General features: G+C 44.4%; 2 protein-coding genes across 4 annotated transcripts; both read right to left on the bottom strand.

Moving 5' to 3' along the window:
• Positions 1–5: 5 nt before the first annotated feature.
• On the bottom strand, positions 6–16,554 carry neurl4 (neuralized E3 ubiquitin protein ligase 4). Of its 3 annotated transcripts, none has more exons than XM_069518854.1 (29): positions 16,303–16,554; positions 10,921–11,440; positions 10,759–10,824; positions 10,204–10,676; positions 9,764–9,875; positions 9,585–9,673; positions 9,395–9,467; positions 8,929–9,202; positions 8,173–8,354; positions 7,952–8,037; positions 7,687–7,849; positions 7,380–7,590; positions 7,176–7,252; positions 6,925–7,021; positions 6,472–6,641; positions 6,231–6,359; positions 5,986–6,128; positions 5,575–5,793; positions 4,729–4,827; positions 4,480–4,632; positions 4,186–4,353; positions 3,872–4,030; positions 3,529–3,708; positions 3,243–3,336; positions 2,918–3,025; positions 2,693–2,837; positions 2,489–2,601; positions 2,176–2,335; positions 6–2,092 (listed from the first exon to the last, which is right to left on the bottom strand). In XM_069518854.1, the coding sequence occupies exons 1-29, from the start codon at positions 16,465–16,467 to the stop codon at positions 1,888–1,890; spliced, it is 4,833 nt and encodes a 1,610-aa protein (XP_069374955.1). In that variant the 5' UTR covers positions 16,468–16,554; the 3' UTR covers positions 6–1,887. The 3 variants fall into 3 exon arrangements, with proteins under 3 accessions (XP_069374955.1, XP_069374954.1, XP_069374956.1); XM_069518853.1 differs by having other exon boundaries at positions 5,986–6,131; positions 16,303–16,553; XM_069518855.1 differs by having other exon boundaries at positions 5,986–6,131; positions 6,925–7,003; positions 16,303–16,552.
• A 508-nt stretch (positions 16,555–17,062) lies between these two features.
• Positions 17,063–21,360, bottom strand: shbg (sex hormone-binding globulin). Its single transcript, XM_020109352.2, has 8 exons — positions 21,153–21,360; positions 20,189–20,286; positions 19,578–19,767; positions 19,313–19,474; positions 18,925–19,081; positions 18,551–18,687; positions 18,266–18,464; positions 17,063–17,870 (listed from the first exon to the last, which is right to left on the bottom strand). The coding sequence occupies exons 1-8, from the start codon at positions 21,252–21,254 to the stop codon at positions 17,737–17,739; spliced, it is 1,179 nt and encodes a 392-aa protein (XP_019964911.2). The 5' UTR covers positions 21,255–21,360; the 3' UTR covers positions 17,063–17,736.
• Between the last annotated feature and the right edge of the window lie 1,340 nt (positions 21,361–22,700).

Genomic DNA, 22,700 nt, shown 5'->3' with positions numbered 1-22,700 from the left:
ACCAGTCTGTGCATACTGTCTGTCAGTTTATTTTCATTATTTATAAATCAGGAAGATATGATTTGTTATGTAACAGCCTGTACAACGCAACATACAGAAAACAAAAATGATACAAATCAAATTGTACAAAGCAGCACTGGGCCATAAACAACCCATAATAATAATAATATTTTTCACATTTTTGATTGGAAGTTTTTTTTCCTTCGCAAAACCCCGTAGATCTTCTGTCAGTCGGATCACAGCAGCTCTGAGAAGGTGTCCGAGCTTCTTTGTTGTTTTTTTGAGTTTGACTCGTCGAAGCTGTGCCTTTAAAAATATAAAACACGTTAGGGGTTCATGTTCTGCAGCACAAATTGGCAACAGGACTGAGAACGATGAGAAAAACTAAATAACGCTTTGGAAAGCTGTTTCACATACAATCAGTCTCTAAGTGGAGGTTTCAGATGAAGTAGAACGCTTGTATAAACATTTCTGACAAATGTAAATGTGCGATGTTTGACGTAATGGAACCACAGAGCCCTAATTAACATTCACGTGTAAACGCCAGCGCAGGTCGCGGTGTGCAGACGTCCTGCTGATCTTGTTGCTTCCTGGGTTGTGGCTCTGAAAAGGTCCCGCGCGGTAAACAGTACGACATGACGGATCGAAGGGAGGTATGGAGCGGAGAAAAACACTCTTCTGGCGTCTGTCTGTTGAACTAACTTTGAAAAGAAATAAATGGCATTCTGGGAATTTTTATGCCACTTGTTTCCTACTGAAACTAAAATGTAACGTACAGCCGCTTCCCTAAGTCGTCCGGGCCGGCGTTTCTCCGGAAGTAGCTTAATATTTACTGCACAGAGGTGACAGTGGTGTGATCTTCCTTTTTTTTACCAAAATGTCTAATGCTTCCTTTGAATCCTTGTGTCGCAACCCACCGAATATATAGACGTAAAGAAATTTGTAGCACAAAAAAAAAATATCACGGGTTGCACAAAAGTTGTCAGGCTGGAGAATTATTTCCATTCAATATCTATTTTTTTAGCTTCTCAAACTATTTTCACAATTCTTTCCAGTTTTCCGTCTGATTAGGAAATGACACTGGGTCCTTTTAAAAAAAAAAAAAACGCAAACATGAATAATAGGTTAGCCCGACTGTTACCGTGGAGACACGTAGAGGACAGCAACATACAGTGGTACATGTGTAAACATTTTTTTTCTTCCTCCAGTTTTAAAATCCGCCCGTAAAGAAGTCACAATCACAAGACACTCTCGGGTTCAGTGTCAGATTCAAGTGTCTGCGGTTTCTATATTTTTGTGAAAACATTGTCTCTTCTTCTTTTTTTTTTTTTTGTACTTGCCCCACGTTTCTTCTTTTTAGGCGACGGTCCGTTAATGTGCAGGTTGGCAGGGGACAGCTCCTCCTAAAGTAAAACACTGACCAGAGCAGATGTGATGATTGTTAAAATAAGTGCAGAAAGAAATTAAGAAAAAAAATTCTGTTTGTGAGAATGAAGGGAGAAAAAAAAAAAAGATACCGGGAAGAATGAGGGAGAAAAAAAAAAAACTGCAGTGAATGAACAAACGTGTCGTGTCGATGAGAAGTTCGTTTTTAAAAAAATCGCCCACGAGTGTCCGAAACATAAAGTGCAGGCAGTGTCTGTTCTTCTTTGAAACCGCCGTAGGCCCCGGCCGTTAAAGGAGTCCGAGAGCAAACAACTAACAAAATAAACGAAAAAAGAAAAAAATCAATAATGCTGAATTGTCAACAATCCACAGCTGGATTCCAGAGGAGTCTCTCGCTCAAGGCAGGGGTTGGATTTGGTTGTCAGTTTATCAAAAGTACGAGGAGCGCCATGACGACGCCGCCCTCTCCCTTCCACCCTAATGCCTCCCTCGTTGCTCCGTTCACTCGATCCGGACGAGCAGCCCGTAGAGGAGCGTACCGCCCTGCTCCTTGGTGATCCACTCGATCTCCGAGTTGCTGAAGCGCGGGTCCAGGGGCTCGCTGTGGCCGAGCGTCTGGGGCCCCACCTTGTAGGAGCCTGGACGCACGCACACCTGGAATCCCACCTGGGCCTGGTGGCTGCGGTGAGAGCGGGGGTCCTGAAATCTGGAAAAGGAGCGTTTGGGTAAGTGTCCTGTCGCTTCACTGTAACATGTCAAAACACAATTTCTCCAGACAGGTGGACTCACTGCACTTTGGGAGCAAAGATCTCCAAGCCGGAGTAGCGCATGGTGGGGGAGAGGTGCACTCTGGGAACCTCCCTGCCTGGGGCGCTGTTCTCCTCTGGCTCGCTGTAGCCGTTTGGCCCCTCCGCCTTCACCGGAGACACCGAGAAGATGGACGACGTCCCTGCAGCGCGTAAATTACACACCTTCAGTTTCAGGCACACACTTGATGCAGGTGAGTGCAACAGTAATTTCAGTTTCTGGAATTATTTATAGTCAGAAAACACCAGTGAGGCTGAAGTGTGCTTGAAAGAAGAGGAATCAGAAGTCTTCCTACCAGGCAGCAGTTCGCTGTGGTCCAGCGTGCGTCGCAGGGCTCCGACACTCGTGCCGTGGTACGCGATGTGCCACTTCTTCAGTGCATTAGAAACCTCACAGTGGGGCTTAATCCTGCACAAAGAGCACACACACAGTTCTAGAGAGCCGCAACGTTTTCCTCTCCCAACAATTCACACGTCTGAACGAGAGACTGTCCCCTCACCTGAGGGCGAAGCGGCACCAGCCGAAGGGCAGGGCGTAGTCCCGGGGCGGCTCGCCTCTTTTGTAGTACGCCTCGTCTCCTCGGAGCTTGTGGCAGGACTCACAGTAGCACAGGTTGTACTTGGCGTCTTCGCTGAAGTAGCCATCTGAAAGAACGATGAACGGTGGCGGTGAAGACAGGAAGTGATTGTTCTGGTTTTAGTGGAGAGGCGGAGCTTAAACTCACCTGGTAACGTGAGCAGGTCCTTGAAGCGTGAGCACAGTGCCTGGTATTCACACGTCTTGTTGGGGTTGACCTCTGGAGGCGGCGTCCAGCACACACTCTCTTTGATTCCTGCAAACAGAAACAACTCCATACTAAAGGACTAGTGTTACACCTAGTGGTGATGTTAAGTACTGCAAACTACTTTTTATGCAACGCTGCACTTTGACATTTTTATCATATTTTAAAAGACTTACTAGACTGCGATGTTTTCATTAGGTCTTTAGTCACATTGTACTATTTTAACCGAAACTGGTCAATCAAGAAAAATAAAGAAAAGCCTTCTTACCGTCAACCATGTCTGCCTTCTCCATGTCCCCCTGACAGCGGGTCTCACCACTCTCTCCTCCCACAGCTGGCACATTGTTGGTTACTATGGTGACCTGCCATGACAACAAAATATTCATGTGCCTATCACGTTGGGTTTTAGGTGGTAGCTATGTGACAGCTCACCACTAGATTTCACTAAATTCTACACACTGAACCTAAATATGATATATATATATATATATATATATATATATATATATGTATACACCCTGTAAGATACTGAAATTGTAAGAAGGTGCACAGACCTGTTCACACTGGCCGTAGAGGTCGATGAAGGGGTAACAAGGTGAAGGGATGTCCTGTGCTGCCACACCCTGGTCCATGCCATTGACATAGAGGTGGAGACAGCTGTTAGCGTCCACCAGCAGACCCAACACTGTCCCCTCTGGACAAGTGTCCAGATTAGGACCATAGTTCTCACATATCTGAGCAGGAGAAAAATATTTATGAGTCAGGGGATAAGCAAAATAAATTTGAGATCGATCAAACAGTCAGTAAGGCTGAATGTTTGTTTCTTATGCATGACAAAAAATGTATTATCATTTTTGACATGGTACAGATTTTTGTTTCTGAAGTTTGTGTACATACCTTTAGCGAGTTGTGGAAGACAGAGTCTCTCTGCAGCAGCCAGGCGGAGCGTTTGAGACAGCATGCTGTGGAGGGGAAGTTGAGCCGGTCGGGGGAGTGGCCTATCACCCCTAACGACAGCGATGACGTCCATGATGGATTGAGACGATCGATCTGAAACTGGGAACCAAAAAGAGGCTGTTGATGCACAGTGCACACAAGATATGTGCTTTTATTTAGCATTATTATCAATGTAAGTATTATATCAACAGGCTACAAAATCAATTATCTAAATAAAAGGAATTCACTGTTAGAGGCAGTAAACCGTGCAGTACCTGGAACAGCTGCTGGCGAGCCAGCGGCTGAGCAGTGACCAGCAGGCCCTGGTTGTAGCTCGACACTCTGGCTGCTGTCAGGTTCTGGTTGGACAACTGGATGTTTTTGCCGTGGTTCTCCAGGAACGCCATGACAGTGGGAACCAGTGCACATGGCTCAGTCTCAACCTGGAGTGACACAACGAGTGATGTGTTGAATAACATTTGATTAAAAATATTAGAAGTAAAATGTGATTAACAGATCCTTGTGCCAAACTGACCAAACGTCTGCAGACAGACTCTTCTGGCTCTTACCTCTCTGACTGGGCTGCTGTCCTCCTCTCCCTCACTGCAGCTCTCTGAGGAGAGCGAGGGCTCCTTCACACTCTCCATGTCCTCCATCAACGAGGAACTGACGATGGACACCGCTGTTATCCGCCCGTACAGGTCCAGCACTGCATAAACATTCTGCAAGAAGCAAGAGAGCAGTGCTGAATGGCAGCGTGGGGAAAAGTCACTATTACACAGTGTGTGTGCATAGAGAGAGAGAGAGTGTGTGCGTACCTTGGCCACTGCAGTAGCAGCAGATCCCATGTCTTCTCCATCAATGAAGATGTGCATGGTGTCATCGCTGCACCTCTTCACGCCCACACGGTTCCCAACCTGGAATCACACATTTAGTCTTTATCTTTACTGTGTCAGAGAAACCTGTACAGTGTTGATGAAGCAAAAAAAATCATCTCCACGGTTCAGTTTTTCCAGAAATTTCAGAAAAGGGTGCAGTTTTTTTTCAATTTTTTAGACTGAAATTTTGAATAATTTAGTCACCACAGAATATTAGTCCATAAACATCAAGTTGACAATGCATCTCTTTTACATTTTGCCTGAAGACTAAGAGTAAGACTAAGACCAAGACCCACTGGAGATCAAGATATTCTTGAATAACTTTTTTTCTGAAGGTCATAGAGACTTGGAAGTTGGTTCCATCTAAACTAATGTGGGTATGCCCGATCCATTGGTACCATCCCCGAGCTTCTACGGCCTTCAGAAGGGGTCAAACCACCCAAAATTTAAAAAAAAAGTACAAGTTATTTTTGAATTACTTTTTTTTGGAAAGTCGTAGAGACTTGAGCATTTCGTGATTAATAAAGGTTAGCCTACCAGGCACCCACGCCGAATTTCAGCACATTTTGAGCAACCAGCGCAGAGTTAATCACCCTATGGTGAATATGGGTTAGGGTTGAAATTAGGGTTAGGGTTGTGATTAGGGTCAGGGTTAGTATCCAGGACAATGTTACTTTGCCTTAAACGATCCTTGACATTGTAAATCTAACTGATTTCCACGAAGAGCTGCAAGAATTAGTCACGTGTGGCTTCTATCTGTCCAGTAGCTCAGAGAGTGCAGCTTACCGTCAGACGGTCCAGTGAACAGCCGTAGTTCTGGCGCTGCAGCACCCCATTGCGACGGACCTCGGAGCCGCAGAACAGCCAGGTGACCTTGGTGCGAAGGTGCGGGAGGGAGGGCGAGAGACCTGACAGCGGGCAGGACGGCAGCTCCGTGGGCGCCAGTGTGGTGAGACCGATATGCAGCGAGCCACACCACTGCTCGTCCACTTCATCAATCCTCACCTACAGACAGACACAATGGAGAGAAGAAATCAAGTACCAGCTCGTAAAGAAACTACATTTTTATTGGAGTATATTTCTAATATATGTTGCTGCCAGTTTTTAAGAGCTTAATATGGCATATTATAAAAAACACATACAGAGTGGGTATAATGTTTATTTCCGGGTAAAGTGGTTGCTCTGAATGTCTCTTACCTCAAACAACTCGTCCGCTTTGAGTTCCTTCGCACTGAACACGATCCCGTGAGCAAAACCTCCGACTCTGACGGCCTGGCAGCCCTCACCGAGCAGCACCACGTTCTTACCGTGTTTACTGTGGAGCCGATGAGCAACGCCTGCTACTACACAAGAGAAGAAGACAGATGTGAAATTTGAACTTTTCACCATTTTTTCATTTTAGTCCAATATTGCTGTGTGAATGGGCAAACAATGGTAATTACCTGGAGAGTGGATGGGGAAGCTCTTCTCAGTGATGTTGCTGGTACAGAGGCTGTTGTCCAGGGGACCTGAGGAGCTGGTGATGGACACCTGAACACACTGACCATACAGGTCGATGACTGCAAACACCTCTGAGAGACAGAAAGGGATGGAAGAAGTGCAAGATGATCAAATCAAAATTTCAGTCAGTGGTATTTAAACTCAATGTGTCCTGATTTCACATTTCTGTCTTTTATTATCTACCTGGTGGCAGACCGGTGCAGGCGACACCCTGGTCCACGCCATTGATGTAATAGTGGAGGTCACCACTGGCTGAGCGCATCATGCCTATCCGTGAGCCCGTGGTCAGAGAGTCCAGGTCACACCCGTAGTTGTTGCGCATCGTGTTGCCATCTTGCATGATGGCTGTTCCACTGGAGGAGGAAACAAAGGATGAATCTCCAATGTAATGGTAAACACTGGACAAAATGCTGAAGAATCTAAAAGTCTACATTCCACGACCTGATTATATATATATATTTTTTATACATTCCTTTTTCATACATAAAATTCATAGTGATCATATAATCGACTAAAACTCAGAATTGTTGTCTTTTCTTGACCTCAGAATGAGCCTTTATATATACACATCATTTTTAGAACTAGACAATAGATGAACATGGTGATTCAATTTTCTAATGTTTATATTCACTCTACCTGAGCATCCAAGTGTCGTAGTCAATATCAGTCATGGTGTTTGGAAACTCGAGTTCCTCTGGCCTGATGGCTGTCACTCCTGCACACACAGACAGCGCTGATTGAGTACAGCAGCAGTGATTACACATGAAATAAACACATTCGTAACATGTCAAATGTTGGTAAATAAATGTGAGGTAACATCGATCAGAGCAAGGGACAGGAAAGATCATGAAAAGGTCAAATGATTGGACACAACGGAAATATCTCACCTGCTTCTATTGAACCCGACCAGCGGTCCACCATCTTCTGAATAATGATTTCAAACAGCTCTCCGTCTCGAAGGCACCTACAAGAATGGAATACATTAAAATCCTGAAGTTTCAAATCCTCTTTCTATCAAATCTGCTTATTATGTGTAATGATCCATAGATGAACATAAATCTTCAAAAGTTACTCGTCGCGTGTTTCATCACCTGTTGGAAATGACGATAGCATCGTTGAACTCGCTGCGGCAGTTCTGACGCAGGGCAGTGCGCCCCCCGTTCGTGATGACGGCGTTGGTGCCGTGTAAATGGTGAAAACGCAGGTCGCTAGTCGTAGTGATCCCAGCCACTGAGCAGGGGCTCCCGGGGGACATGGCCGTGGGACCCTCTGAGCTGTCTTCTGGGAGAGGGGGGAGGTCCACTAACAAAGGAGAAGGTAAAGAGGGGAAAAGGTTACACGCTGGACTTAGAATATCAAGTGATTTGAGCCTCCAAAGTGTCTGCCTCCCTCTCTCACCCATGTCGTCCATGATGGTGGCCTGAGCAGCCTGCCCGTAGAGGTCGACCACGGCATAGACACTAGGTGGGACGTTCCAGGCTGCTGGGCCCTGAGCCACGCCGTTCACAAAGAAGTGGAGGCTGCCATCTTCTTTCCTCACCACACCTACTGTGTCACCCGCCTGCAGGAAGGAAGACAGAAAGCAGAAAGTAAATAAAACTTTACTGTGTGACGGGTAAATAGGCCGGAAGTAACTGAGAGTTATAAAAATAACATCACTCACCTTGAGCCGGTCCAAGTTGTGTCCGTACTCGTCCAGTATTGTTGTTCCATTGTGCATCACGCCGTTACCTGTCATCATCCAGGTCCCTGCAATAAATGGTTTTCACATTTATTTTTGTAAACACTACTGGTGACTTAAACATTTATTATACAATCTTCCACCTGTCATCTGGTACTTCAGCAGAAACGATTGAAAACCTGATTACTGGGTTTTATTTTCACCTGAGCGCAAGTTAGTCATGGTGGAGGGCAGCTGCAGGTATGCAGGGTTGTGCGTTGTGACACCGATTTCGATGGAGCCCGCCCACTTGTCCACCATCTTGTCGATGCGGACCTGGAACACCTCATTGGAGCGCAGGGGCCGGCTGCTCAGGACCACGCCGTGATTGAAGTCATCAGTCGCACTGTGTAGATAGTGACATTCATTCGTAAGTGCATTGATGTTTCGTGCTAAAATGACTGCACATAAGGCGTTTGTATAAATTATTCATTATTGACTCACATCTACATTTACTGGTGATTAGTAGACGTATTTAAAAAAAGAAATCTGGCTGGCTACAGAGCTTTTACATACAGAGTGAAATGTGTTTCCATCTTCCTGAGCATCAAAAACTGTGCTGTTATCTATTTTTTTATTTTTATGAATTTGAATAAAATCTCTGGAAACTGGAAAATGTATTTATACGAGCATGAACTAAAAATTCTTACCACTTTTTACAAGACAACATTTGTGTCATCATATCAGCTGATGCAATAAGAAACAGTGAGTTGTTTTTATTTGTATTTTGTTCAGAAAAAACAACAAAAGTGAATAAATAAAGAATAAGAAAATGAACAGTCGCAGAACACAGAGGAAAACCACAAAAACCAAGGTCTTCATTAGAACAAGTCAAAATTGAGCATGCACACATAAAAAACCTGTAAATAATTCAGGGTTAACGAGACGACCCAGCAGAAGCAGAAAGGAGGTGGACTCACTGTGGCCGCAGCGCTGTCCTGCCGTCACTGATGATGGCCGCCTTCTGGCCACAGTTGGGGTGGAAGAGCAGGCGGTCGGGCCCCTCTGGGTCGGGAGTGAGGGAGAGAGACGGCCGTGGCCGACCGACATCCGGGGATAGAGCCCTCATGATAGCGTTGTTGCGTCTGAGGCGGTCGCTGTGGTTGTGGTTGTGGACGATAGTGACTTTGACGGCCATGCCATAGAGGTCGACCACTCCGTAGACCACGCCGGGGGTCTGGGCTGCCGCGACACCTGGGAGGAACAGCAAGCAGTGAGGGGTCGAAACAAGAACATTCTCAGTTACAGTTTTTTAACTTACATCTTTATTACTATTGACTATTTTACAATAAGTCAACATAAGGATAATAAAAAATAAAAAAACAGATATGTTCATGTTGGACTCTGAGCTTTCTTTCCCTCATCAGGCTTCCTGATGTGTCTCACCTTGGTCGATGCCGTTGATGTAGAAATGAAGCGCTCCGCTGGCTTTCCGCATCAACCCAATGAGATCTCCCTCCTAAAGCATGATGGGAGTAGTTGATGGAGATATAAAAACAGACAGATATGCACAGTAGGTGGCAGAAAGAAATGTGTGTGTGTGTGTGTATCAATGTCTGCATGTGTGGTGTCAAACCTGAAGCTCGTCAAGGCTGAATTCACAGTATTCCCTGCGGGTTCCTTTTCCGTTGGTTAGTATCCCACAGCCACTCATCATGATTGTACCTGAGAAGAAAGAAAAACATCTCTTTCACACATCTTATGTTCTGTTTAGAACAGTTCATTTGTGTTTGTGTGTGTGTGTGTGTATTTTACCTGAGCGCAGATTAGTCATAGTTGCAGGATAGTCCAGGTTGTTGGGGTTGTGTGTGGTCACACCAATCTCTATCGAGCCTGACCACTTGTCCACCAACTTATCAATACGAATCTGAACAAACAAACAACGTAAACACATTGAATCTCTTCTGATGACGCCTCAAGCATCATAAACCAAGAACCCACTGGACAATAGTGCAGTTACTTAATTGTGGTGAAATAACTCCCCATCCCATAATGCAACCTCCCACCTCCAGTTTCATGGTTATCCATCTAGTATATTTTAAAATATGCAACAAATGATCAATATCAAGGTAATTTAATTATACATTAGTGATATTTAAGTTTGTTATGTCACCCATCTTGTAATCACATTATTCATAATCTGTCACTACATTATTCTTGCATGAACAAACTGCATTAAGTGTGATTGTATTCACCTCGAACATCTCGTTGTGTCGGAGCGGCCGGTTGGTCATCACCACGCCGTTGTTGAACTCGTCCAGCGGTCTCCTCCGCTCCGCCGTCTTGTTGTTGTTGCTCAGTTTGATCAGTGTGCCACATTTCTCGTGGAACAGCAGTGCGTCATTGGTTGTCATCCCACCGGTCAGAGCTCCTGGCCCCACCCCTCCATTACTAGTGGGACTGTTATTAGTATTTCCACCTTCTCCACCATCACCACCACCTCCTCCTCCTCCTGTCCCTGTCCCACTGTCACTGTTCACTGCACCACCTCCGCTGCTGCTCCCTCTGTCATTTCTGGATGAGATATCAGTTCCTGTATTTCCTCCTCCTGCTCCTCCGCCACCTCCTCCGCCACCTCCACCATCCTCCCCTCCGCCTTCGTCCTCAGAGCGATAAAAAGATACTATTGCGTTGTTAAAGACGTCAAACAGCTGGTGCTCCGTTAGAACTGAGGACAGAAAGGAAGATGAGAACGGTTGTTGTTCATGCTGCAAAATATAAATCGGCTGATCAGAGGAGGATTTTCTTACCTGTGTCGGGCTCCAGCGTGTTGGGGAACTTGTCTGGTCTGCTGTGACTGCAGCTAAGCTCAGGCACTGACAGGAGAGCAGAGACACAGACACAATGGATGAAAACAATCTAACATACAGAGTTAAACAAACAAAAGAAACATGGATAAAAATGCTCCCTACCTTCATCTCCATTCATCATTCCATTCATTGCTGCCACATTCATCAGTGCCGTGACCCCTCCATCCTCCCGACTTCCGCACACCACCACCTCTTCCTCCTCCTCCTCTTCATCTTCCTCATCCTCCTCCTTGTCCCGCTCTATTGTCTCTCTCTCCCTCTCGGCAGAGGGCGGCGGTGGCTCACAGCTCACCACTGTCACTTGAGTGCACTTGCCATACAGGTCCACCACGGCCCAGAGCTTGGGCGGCAAGCCACTGGCGGCCGCCCCGCAATCCTGCCCGTTGACCCAGAGGTGGAGCTCGCCACGGGAGCTGCGCTGAATGCCCACGCGGTCGCCCTCGGCTAGCTGGTCGAGGTCGCGGCCGTACTCCTCCAGGACGGAGCGGCCGTCTCGCAGCACTGAGCAGCCAGACACGATCCAGGAGCCGCCCTTGAGGCCTGTGGCGCTGCTGGGGAAGTCCAGCCTGGCAGGGTCCAATGCCGTCACGCCAATCTCAATGGAACCGCTCCACGAGTTCACCTGAGGGGAAATAAAGGAAAGATTCAGGACAAGATGTTAACATCAGATTCAGGAGGAGAATGTAATGACTAAACACTTCTCAGCAGCTGTAACACACTCGGAGAGGAACCATCTGAGCGGTGATGTGGGAGTGGGACCGCTTGAAAGAGTCAGGTACTGAGCTAAAAACAGGAAAGCATCTATCTATGGAAAACAAAGTGTGCCTTGTTGTATGATCCATCTTGTTATTTTTAGTCGTTCTGTCAGTGAAGAACGTAGCCAAAGGAGCACGGCTTTGAAAATGAAGCAGGACGGATTGGACGCGCTGTAACACGTGAATGAAAAACTGATCCATGTGACAAGTGTAGTAGAAATCCTTGAATCTTTAAAAATGAACCCAGGGCGAAACAAACATATTTCTCATTAGTAGAACAAGAACAGAGAGCACTGGTGCTGACACGGCGTCACCTTCCTACTTCCAGAATGAGAAGTTGAAAGCATATTAGTTGTGTGCACATCCCGTCCTATATTTAGACCTGGTGCAAGAGACCAGATCAAAAAAATAAATGAATACATCCTGCCATCATAGATTAAACAAAAATATATAGAGTAATATTAACAGTGGAGAGACTTGCAATATGATGTTCTGGCTAGAAAGTGCTACACATGTTTTGTTTGAGAAGATTACTCTGGCATAAGAATAATATAAAAATAATTATGTTAGGTTTCTGCCTATATACATTACATATACCTGTCCTTCGTCAAATTGACTTCACTTACAGACAGATGTGGTTGAAATGTTGAAAGGAAATAAAACAGGAAACAGAAAACAGGTGAGTAGATCTGTTATAACCACTATTCATTTCCTCTAAAGATTAATAAGCCAAATATTTTTATTTCATTAAAACATTTCCGCAGGCACCTCTTCTATAAAAACAATTTTAGCACCGTACCAAACATGTTGGTCACACACTTGTTTAAATTTGATGGGGATCTTTGTGTCTGAGGGGATTTTAAGTCCTCGGTTCTGTGAGTTGTCATATGACAGGTTTTCTAAACAACTGGACACGACTGGACACGATGTTCCGATACCATCTTTCCTTCCCTCGCAGGTGAAACCATTATGCAGTTTCTCTTTTTTCACAGAAACATCCTTGAGCTTGTGAACTAACACCACTGATGCTCATGTGTTCAGCATATGCACACAGAGCTAACAATATTTCAGCCTCACTTCCATGATCTTTCCCACCACTGTTTTCCCACCGCACAAACACTCCACTGCAAAACTCTGTGTCTTTGCATGACATTGAACTCATATCACATAACAAGCAGCCTGTGATATCCATTTCCTCCCAGAAACACAAAACTCAACATAAGCTCTCAATAATGTGTTAAGTCATTGATCTCCGGGGGGCAAATTCTATTTTTTCATGCAGCGTCAGCTAAAACACAGAGTCGATGCAGCTGGTGGAGATTCACAACCTTGCTCGGAGATGCTTCGGTCTGGCAGACGTTTGCCGACACAGGGGCATGAACCCACGTCATCTCACTCAGGAGGAGTGATCTCCTGGCTTCACTCGACCTGCTGCCCGCCGGAGAAAGAAAACATCTGACGAAAAGCTATGCGGTTTGTACCTCAAGCGAAAAGAATTGAATCAAAATGAATCTAAGGTGTGAGATGAAGCAACTCTTCTTTCGTCTCTCCCTGCTACACCACAGGACTCGAGTTTAAACTGGCAGAAATCCACCTCAATGAAGTGACCTTGAGGGTATCATTGAAGCCCAACCTGCTCCTGGGATGTTTTTTTTCCTGCAGCTCACCTCTGTGCAAAAGAGAAAGCAGGACACAAAATTTCCTTTGAGATCAATATTATTTTAAAAATGATGTCCTGTCCTGTCCTCCCTCGTCTCCTTCATCTGCTCCCCTGGCGTCCTCCTGAGCTCTGCGGCCGTCTGTATGTAAGGTAGTGTGCTACGACAGCCCAGGTATGTGGGTTAACAGATTTTGTAGTAAAACTCAGCCTGACCGGGTCATTGTGCGGAGGAGACAGACATCTCCTTCCCTCGCTCAGCTCACTTATGTAACAGCCGACCGTGGGTGTCTGCCTCTGAAGTCGCTCTCTATGTTCAAAAGCCCAATAACTACAGGATACAACCATTCAAGTCAAGTGGGACCACTGAGCTGCTGTTTGAAACAATGAAAAATGTATTGCATGTGTCTTAGATTAAAAAGCACTGACAAGCCTGCCCGCAGAGACTTCTCATCCGCCTGATCGTCCACACACAGAGACAAAATGTAACAGTTGAAATCTCTATTCTCACAAAAACAAGCAATACATTAAAATGTTAAAAAATTCTCACAAGATCTGGACAATTAAAGTGTAACACAGAATGCATTCAAATAGGGAGCGTTGATTATTTTTCAAGCTTCTACAAATTTAAACAAATACGTATATTTGTAAGTATGACGACAATAGCTCTCAGTAGAGCAAATACCCCCGCAAAGGCCAAATAGTACTTTTAAATTCACTCAAGCTGCACCAAATTACAACACTGGTAGATATCAGTCCCGTAAATATATCTGAATTTAATGGGTTCTTTATTTGGCCCCATCTTTCCACCAAATTTCACAGAAATCTATTCCGTAGTTTTTGCATAATCCGGTTCACAATCAAACCGACAAACACGCAGGGGGAAACAAGTAAGGCTTCAAAACCATTCATTTACTAAAACCTTCATTGTATTGACCATTTGCCAGTTGTACTACAACATTTCTTAGAAAAAATAAAACCATCGCCAACAAATATAATGAAGTTGTATTTTAATGCTAATGTTGGCTGCAGGGCTGCAACTGAGGGTCATTGTTATTATTGATCAATCTGTCGATTGGACTGTACCACACATCGTTAACTGTTTGGTCAATAAATGTTACAAAATTGTTTATCACAATTTCTAAAATCATGGATTATACTTTATCTCATTGATTGATAAATTCAACTAACTGTTTCAGCTATAACTGCCTGTGACCGGCTCAGGCAACAGGGCATCTCCAGTTCTTCCAAATGATACGCAAAATACATGATGTGCCTAATGAAAGTTTTTTTCTTGCCACATTGGAGCATTCATTTAGATCACTTTCTAAACCCTCCCAGTTCTTCATTCTCGCACTCACTCTCCAACTTCCACAGTGGCTGAGCGGACGTCAGCAGACAGGATGGGCAGTCATGCCAGTCTGTGTGCTCAGTGATGGAAAGTTATTGATTTTCAGAAAGACAGTGCATGCCATGACAGAGCATGAGGCCGTTTATCGGAGCCTTTATCAGACTGAGCATATAAAGGATAATCACTTAGGCGCTATTCACCTACAACATAAGATGTTTAGCTTTACTGGAACTCATGCAGCTCAGCCTCTGCATGGTAATTTTTTGGATTAAGCTGTGTCCATTAGTCTTGGCCTGACACATTGCCATTGTAAGTGCGTTGGGGTGTGTGTGTGTGTGTGTGTGTGTGTGTGTGTGTGTGTGTGTGTGTGTGTGTGTGTGTATTGTGGCATTGGCACAGGCTCCAGAGCTGCCATGTTGTCGACAAGCCCAGCAGGTTTCTTTGGCAGACTGCGGAGGAAGAAGCCATTACAACGGACAAGCTATCCTACACTGAACGCAGCCTAAACGTAAACACTGCACAGCAGTTCACCTGATATGGAAAGACAAGTGCACAGAGCACAAACCTTAGTTAACCACCAACGCTAAAGCAAAATGAACACCCCATGTCTAACTGTGGGTTACTTCTAATCTCACATTATAAACAACTTCATATGAAACAGTAGTGTTCAAGATTCTGTAGGCACATGACTGCTGATAAGGAGAATAGATGTTCACTTCGAGAGAGACAATAATGAGATATCTGGGGTAGTAGTATGTGTGTTGTAGTAGTATTACAAGCAAAATGTATTTACACATTGTCTGTAAAAAAACTGTTACGACTAAAAACTGGTGTAAAGAAATCTAAATTAAATGCATGAATCTGGATTATAGGATGATGTGATCCTGAGGAATGGACCAACAAACAAGGATCAATCCGATAACGACATAGACTATAGAATATAATATATATATACACCACGAGATCATGTTTATGTTTCTCGATTTCTGTTGTAAAGTTTCTTTGAATAGATGCAAATAAAAAGTGACAAAGCAGCAAAGGTCAGAAGCAAATGAACGGGGGGAGTACATGTTGACACATGTGTAATTAGCGAGGTTTAGCTTTCAGTGGTGATGATGTCTGGATGTAAATATGAAGGAGAGAAGCTCATACCTTCAACATGCACCTCGGTGTATTATCAGTAAGACTGGGAGCAGAAGCTCGGAGCGTCTGGTGTGATGGCAGCACTGCAGCATCATTAGAGAGACCGACTGTGCCTCCTTCATAACACTGAACACAACCACGTTAACAACTCAGCTCCTGTGGCACATTACACAACAACACGTCCCTGTCAACAAACCACAGAGCCCCGTCAGAGATGCTAGTCCCGGTTAGCATGGGACCGATGCTAGCGGTTCATTAGCATGGCTAACTGACCGTACCGAGGCTCCACATGCAGGTCGCAGTTAGCTCAGAGAACCGTGGAGCATCTCCACACATAACGCGGCGGTTATTCCGCCTCTGTCCACCGGCTGAATGAATGGCTGTGTGTGCAATTCACCGCTGAGCAGACGCGACAGCCGCGGTCGGTGTCAAGCCGTGTGAGGCGCCCGAGCAGCGGCGGCTCGTCACTGCGGACGGTGACAGACCCCCGGCCCGTCCCACCAGCGCCGCTCCCGCACTCCCGCTGCTCTCGCCCCGCTCGGCAGGAGCAGCGGCGGCGGCGGCCTGGTGTTGTTTACCTTCTTGTCAATGCGGACGGTGAAGACATCCCGGTCCCTCAGCGGCTCCTTGCTCAGCACCAGCCCGTGGTTGAACTCCTGGACCGGCTGGTTGCGCTGGGCGGTTCGGTTCGAGTTAGACAGGCCGATAAGCTTTCCGCTCCGCGGATGCAGCTCCGCCGCCATCTTCAACGGGCGGCCAGTGTGTTCGCGACAGTCGCGGTTCGCGACAGTACTGTCCTGACTTACGGCAGATTCCTACAGCACCATAGGACCACACCACACCCGAGGAGCGCGAGACTGACATAACCAAAGCTATTACTTTCATTTTTAATAGTTATGTTCACACGATTATCGTGAACTATATTATAATTTAACTGTAAATTCAAATATTTAACATGCAAGCACAAGTTTTTTTAATTTTAGGGCTAATCTATAATAAATCTATTTAATGTAATGATCTGTTCATGATGTAATGTCTGTTCAAAGTAAAATATTCATGAGTAACAACAGTATTTCCTATTAGATAGGTTGATTTTACCTGCCAATAAATCCACTTACAGTTGAAGTGGAAGCACTGAGTGGATCAACTTCCAAAATCTTCAGTTTACTGAGAAAACAAGCTTTTCTATGTGTATTCATTCATTCATTCATTTAAAGGAGTTAATGTTACATTAATTAACCTAATCCTGCTTTTCTGCAGTAATCAGCCATAATATGTGAAGTGATCTGATCTTCATCTTAGTCTCATGACGAACACAATTATCTAATAAGATAGAAACATTTTAATCTTGAATGCTTTTATTGAACACAGCCATTTAACAATCAGAGTGCTGGGGGGGAATACTGTCCATGAAACTATAACTGGTTTCTTGTCTCTTAAGCAGGATTTTGATTTGATTTAACCAACAGGTAATTTTTGTATCAGATTGTATCATATGCAGAATGGAGGGTAAATCTAACACTGCCTGTAAAAGTCCACTAGAGGGGGCAAAATCCATGTCTCTGATCTCCTCTCTTCCATCCTGGCCATGATTTCCTATTAATATTTATTCACAGTGTCTGAATCCCCTCAAAAGCAGCATTAGCGTTTATTTTCCCTAAATTGCAGAAATAAATTTAATATTCATGTCTGTTAAAGCGATTTGATTCAGAAACACGCTGTTGCAAGGTCAGAGAATAACTAATTTTTGGTTAAAATAGGACTAGAGGAAGATACTTCTATTTATGTTTCAGAATAAATTCTCACCACTCTGGAGGTGATAACATACAAATCACACATTCCACTAAAGAATGAGTATAAGCTGCCTGATTAGAAAGTTTAGCGGTCTTCATGTCATTGTTATTCACCCAAACAGCATTTCAGTGTGTATACAACTTTGCCCTTTACATATGCAGTAGTGTCAATGTCATTTTGCACAAACATCTGTTCCACATATTGCACGTGCATACTTTCTACGCAGGGCAACTGTGAGAGGACACTGACTTGAGTTTGATGGCTAAATCCAGATCCAGGTCCTTCCCTTGGACCTGGATGTTCTTCAGACAGCCCGTCAAGAAGTGGGAGCCAACGTTGTCGTCACCGTCGCCTAAAAGTTAAAACGGAAAAATGAAGAAAACTCATGTGATCTTGGATTACATGCCACAGAATTCCTTGCAGATATATCTTTGATCACAACTGAATGTTTAAGAATGTTTTCTTTGTTATCTATTTAGCAATTAATGTTTTTTTATTTGTATTTACTCTGTCTGTAATCAAATCCCTCCCTCTGGTTAATCAGGACCTTAAATCTACTTCCCGACATGACCCAGGGACTGATAATTTCGAGTTTTTGGTGCAGATCCAAATAAATATGTGGATTTATTGAATTTGGTTTCATAACTGTTGGGCCTTGGCATGGGTATCTACTCTGGTCATACTTTAGTTGAAGATATAAAGGCAGTTGCTGCACAGACAACTTGGAAAAAGGCAGTTTGATCTCACCCAGGAGACTTCCAACAGCCAGACGTCCCTCTCTCCATGTGCTCAGAACAGCAGGGTTTTTCAATGAAGTGACACTTAAATCACTGAGCTTTGGTTCCTCTTGATACACTTGCAGTATCTCTGGTTGAAACGTTAGCCTCAGTCTCTTTAAGGTTTTTCTCATGCTGATCTTCCTTTCGCCCAAAATGAGCGTGACCTCCTGCGGATCCAAGAAAGAGACGAAGGAAGTAACTTTGACAGAGTCGAGCAACAACTTGTGAACTCAGGTCGGATGTGTGTGCGTACCTCTGTGTTGTTATTGGCCACTAAAGAGACCGTCAGCTCTCGCCCAGGAGCCTTGATGCTGAAAATGGTCCCATCCATGTGACTGAAATCACCCGCCAATTCAATTATGACCCCATCATCTTCGTCGTAGGGGAAAACTGCAAAATATATATTATGATTAATGTAATTAGTAGAACTTGTGTTGCAGTGAACTGTTGACTATCCAGTAAAAGCCATGTTCATTATTAATAATCTGATTGAATCACATGAAAGCTGAAAGGAAATATTATCTATGCCTCAGATGCTTTGTCATTCATCCAGGCCAGATGGAAAGCTTGTTATCAAGTGTAAGCACTTGTCCATCTCTAGTGCGACAGGGCACCATGTGTTCCCACCTGAGGTGTCGAAGATGGCGACTCCAGAGCCGGGGAAGTAGCTGCCAGGCTGGATGTTTTCATGGCAGGGCCAGAGCTCATCGGCCTCCGTCTCCCAGGGGACGTTGAGGTTTAGCCAGCTGCCTTCCCGCAAACAGCCGTCCATGTGCGGCTTGAACTACACAACAAGGAATGCAAGAGTGCATTTGGAAGGATGAACTAACAGACTCATTAATACAGATATTAATACAGGGCTTAATTGTAATCACTGCTCTGCCTGGGTTCATGTTCCTTTTATGGGAATATTTATAGCAGAAACATGTCTTATAGATTAGTTTAGGACAAGTGCCATAATCATATAACAACTCATGTAGTGTATAGAACAAGGCAAAGAAAAACCCCACTATACCTCCACAATCATCTTGTCCTTGTCCATCAGGATCCCGCCGAGGGCCATTCGGAGTTTGCCTGAAATGCCCTCCTGCATCATCTTGGACTGCATGCCCACCACCAGCCCAATGGAGCTGTCCACCTCCAGGATCACAAACTGCCCCTTGTTGCTCACCTCCAGCTTGGTGCCAGCACGAGAGGAAGAAGAAATTCAGACCCAGACTTCCTCTAAAAGTCTGTTCTAACAAACTGGCCATTTGTCGCATTCTGCACTGGGAACTTACCGTGTGCCACTTCCCGTCGTTGAGTTTGGGGCCTCCTGCCACGCTGACGAGCATGTCATCTTTGCTCATCTGCATCAGAGGGAGGCCGTCTTTCAGCGACAGAACAAACCAGTCCTCTCCGTCTTTGGTGTCTCCGTAGAAAATGACACCTTCTGGGTCAAACGTCCGTAGCTGGAAGGTTGATTTGACGCTGCAGGGATAGAATAGAAGACATTAGAATAAAATTGAATGGATGAGAGGAAAAAAAGATCCTTTCATATTTGCCCAGTGTACTGAGACCAGTGCCACTGCCAGAGAGGTAATAACGGTAGAAATAGATCAGAGAGTCTGCATTTGGAGAATATAATGCCAATATAATGAAGGGTTATGTAATATTTATGTTGTTAGAAATATGGGATCCAGGAGCCAGGAACAAATTTGGGCCCAGAATTCTTCACTGCAACTGCACTCGCTCTCCCTGATTCTCCTGTGGTACTTTTTCTGAAAGTTTTCTGCCAAATTCAAATGAGCTCACAGCTCCCGTTAAATAATTTTCAGATATTTTTTTTTTTGGCTCCCCAACCCCAGATTTTCCGCGGAGCAGTGGATATGGAAGCTTGGCGGTGACATACCTGTTGACCTGACTGAGATTGACTGTTGTATGGATCAGTGGGCTCCAGATGTCCCTGTCCTGGCTGAGGTAGACAGTGGACCTGCCCGACACTTCTCTCTGGAAGACACAAGTACATTAACACTAAATCATGACTGTAGATCTTGATTTTAGTCAAAAACAACCAAAGGGCTGTAAACTATCCAAAATGCAAGACAGGGTAAAATAAAATGTGAATAAAATGTTGTATATTTCTTATCTAATTTATTTGTGGTTGTAACCAAAGGAATGAGGGATTAATTTATGATTAATTTATTTTGTTTTAAATGATTGATTCAACAAAAAGGCCTTAATTATAACATAATAAGAGAAGTGCAGTCATTTAAAATTCTTAAGTGGCAATCAATGATAGTAGAGAGAGAGAGATCAGTGGCTGTAATGAAATCTGAAAGAAGAAAAATAAAAAACTGGACGCGTTGCTTTGATTTGTCGTCACAAAAACAAAGTCCTACGTTTTTATTAAGTTATTATTTATGAATTATGGGAAACAACTGGCAGCTGAATTACAAGTAGCGTCCAGGTGATTCAGAGTTTGTAGCACTTTTACGAGCCTCCATTCCTATAACCCTCGACAACATCTTTTTAAAATCTCATAAGAAACTCTGCGACAGATAAGTCAAACCACTTATTGATTGTGACCTTTTTCCTGATTTTGCAATGAGAAAAATCAATACTGGAACTATGCACATCTTCAGAGCTTAACAAACATCATTCGTACACCATATAATCCACCTTCTAATAAATGTATTTCCTTTTTTTTAATACAGCCAATGGCTACACACATATATTATTTAAACACATGCAACACAAATCTCTACTGATGAGACTCACACACCTCATATCCCATTTTTTGTAATGACTCGTGAGCCGGGTTATGACAAAGAGGAGCTAGTGATTTATAAGAGAATTTTAACATCTGAACATACCATACCACGTCCACTCCCCTGCCCCTTGGCTCCCCACCCCAGCAGAGCGAGGCTCAAAGTGAGCAGCAGTCCGTCTGCCACAGCTTTGCAAAGCATGGCCATCCTTCAGTGCATTCACCCACCCAGGCCTCCCAGCGGAGAGTGTCTACACTACAATATATACCCTGAGTCGTGGGTGGTGATCGTTGTGTTTGTACGAGGAGAGAGTGTGTGTTTGCTGGTATGCTGTCCCGAGGTCCAGAGGGCAACCACGCCATGGTTAGTCCCAAGCTATCGATCCCCTGGTTGTGACTCACGGGAAGTTTGCTGAAATATGGGATGGTGAAAAAAACACTGGAGGCAAACAGATGACACAGAAGAAAAGTGTCAGTTAGTGTTCAGGTTTTGTCAGTGTGTCCATGTTTGGCCTGTGTGGAGACCCGTGTAGCATACAGGACATGATTGCAGGCTGGTTAGTGACCTGAGCCAGACCACTGATGTGTGTTTACCCATAAAACAGGAACCTTGATTCACCACTGCTGCTTATGTCTCGGTGTGTGTGTGCTGTGGGATAGAGGTAAGAGGGGGGATAGATAGAGCTGAGGTCATGAAACTCTTTCTCTCTCTCTCCTTCTGGCTGCATTCACATGATACAGGCTCCTTCCAGGAAGAGACGGCCAATAACTGGGAAATAGGCCTATACTAGGTACAACAGACACACACACACGCACAGAGCAGACAGTGAGAGCAAAACAATTAGTAAACAGTCTGTTGCTCAGATTTGAAGTCAATATAAAATCGAATGTCAAAAAAATATTTTCCCATGTCTATTAATAGTCACTGACATTTTATTTTGACATGTCACAGCAGGAAAAACACGTGTTTGCATATTAAAACTAATTACGGCCGATGACATCACTTCAGCCTCCTGGTATCGTAAACGCTGAGTCATGTTCGTTGCTTATGACGACACTTTTATAGAATAGGAAGCAGAGAAGGGGCTCCTCACCCCCCCCCCCCCCACACACTCCAGCCCTTGTTTTAGGTTTATTCTCTAAGACATTAGATAAAACTACAGGGACCATCTTTAAATGAGATCACACCAGCTGTGATGCTTGTCGACAATTAAGTGATGACTTCCGAGTACCCATGATGCAACGTTAGCATGTTGATGAGGGGCCAGTGTGATCCCACCACGAGATGAAATCCAGTGGTGATATCTGTCGCAGCACCTGGCGTGAAAAGGATCTGCAGAGAAAACTATTAGGAGCACTGAGACTTTAAAACTACAACCATCTGCCCATAGCTTAGTAAACGCACAATTTACCCCCTATTCTTGAAATTTCATTACAAATCCTTGGAGAGGTTAATAAAAAACTTAACAAAGGAGAAGTTAATTGCTGATATTTTCATCTCATCTGTGTTTTTAGGAGTGTAAATAACTCCCTCATCTGACAGTTCCTGTTAAAACCACTGTGTGTCACTGGTGGGAAGGAGCTTGTTCAGATCATCTCCTGACTCTGCTGAGAGGAGGCTGTGATGTGTGCATGGTTTACAATCTGCAACTAA

The sequence above is a fragment of the Paralichthys olivaceus genome, chromosome 22 (assembly GCF_024713975.1).
Source record: "Paralichthys olivaceus isolate ysfri-2021 chromosome 22, ASM2471397v2, whole genome shotgun sequence".
Classification (NCBI taxonomy): Eukaryota; Metazoa; Chordata; class Actinopteri; order Pleuronectiformes; family Paralichthyidae; genus Paralichthys; species Paralichthys olivaceus.
This window is presented reverse-complemented; position numbering and strand designations above follow the sequence as displayed.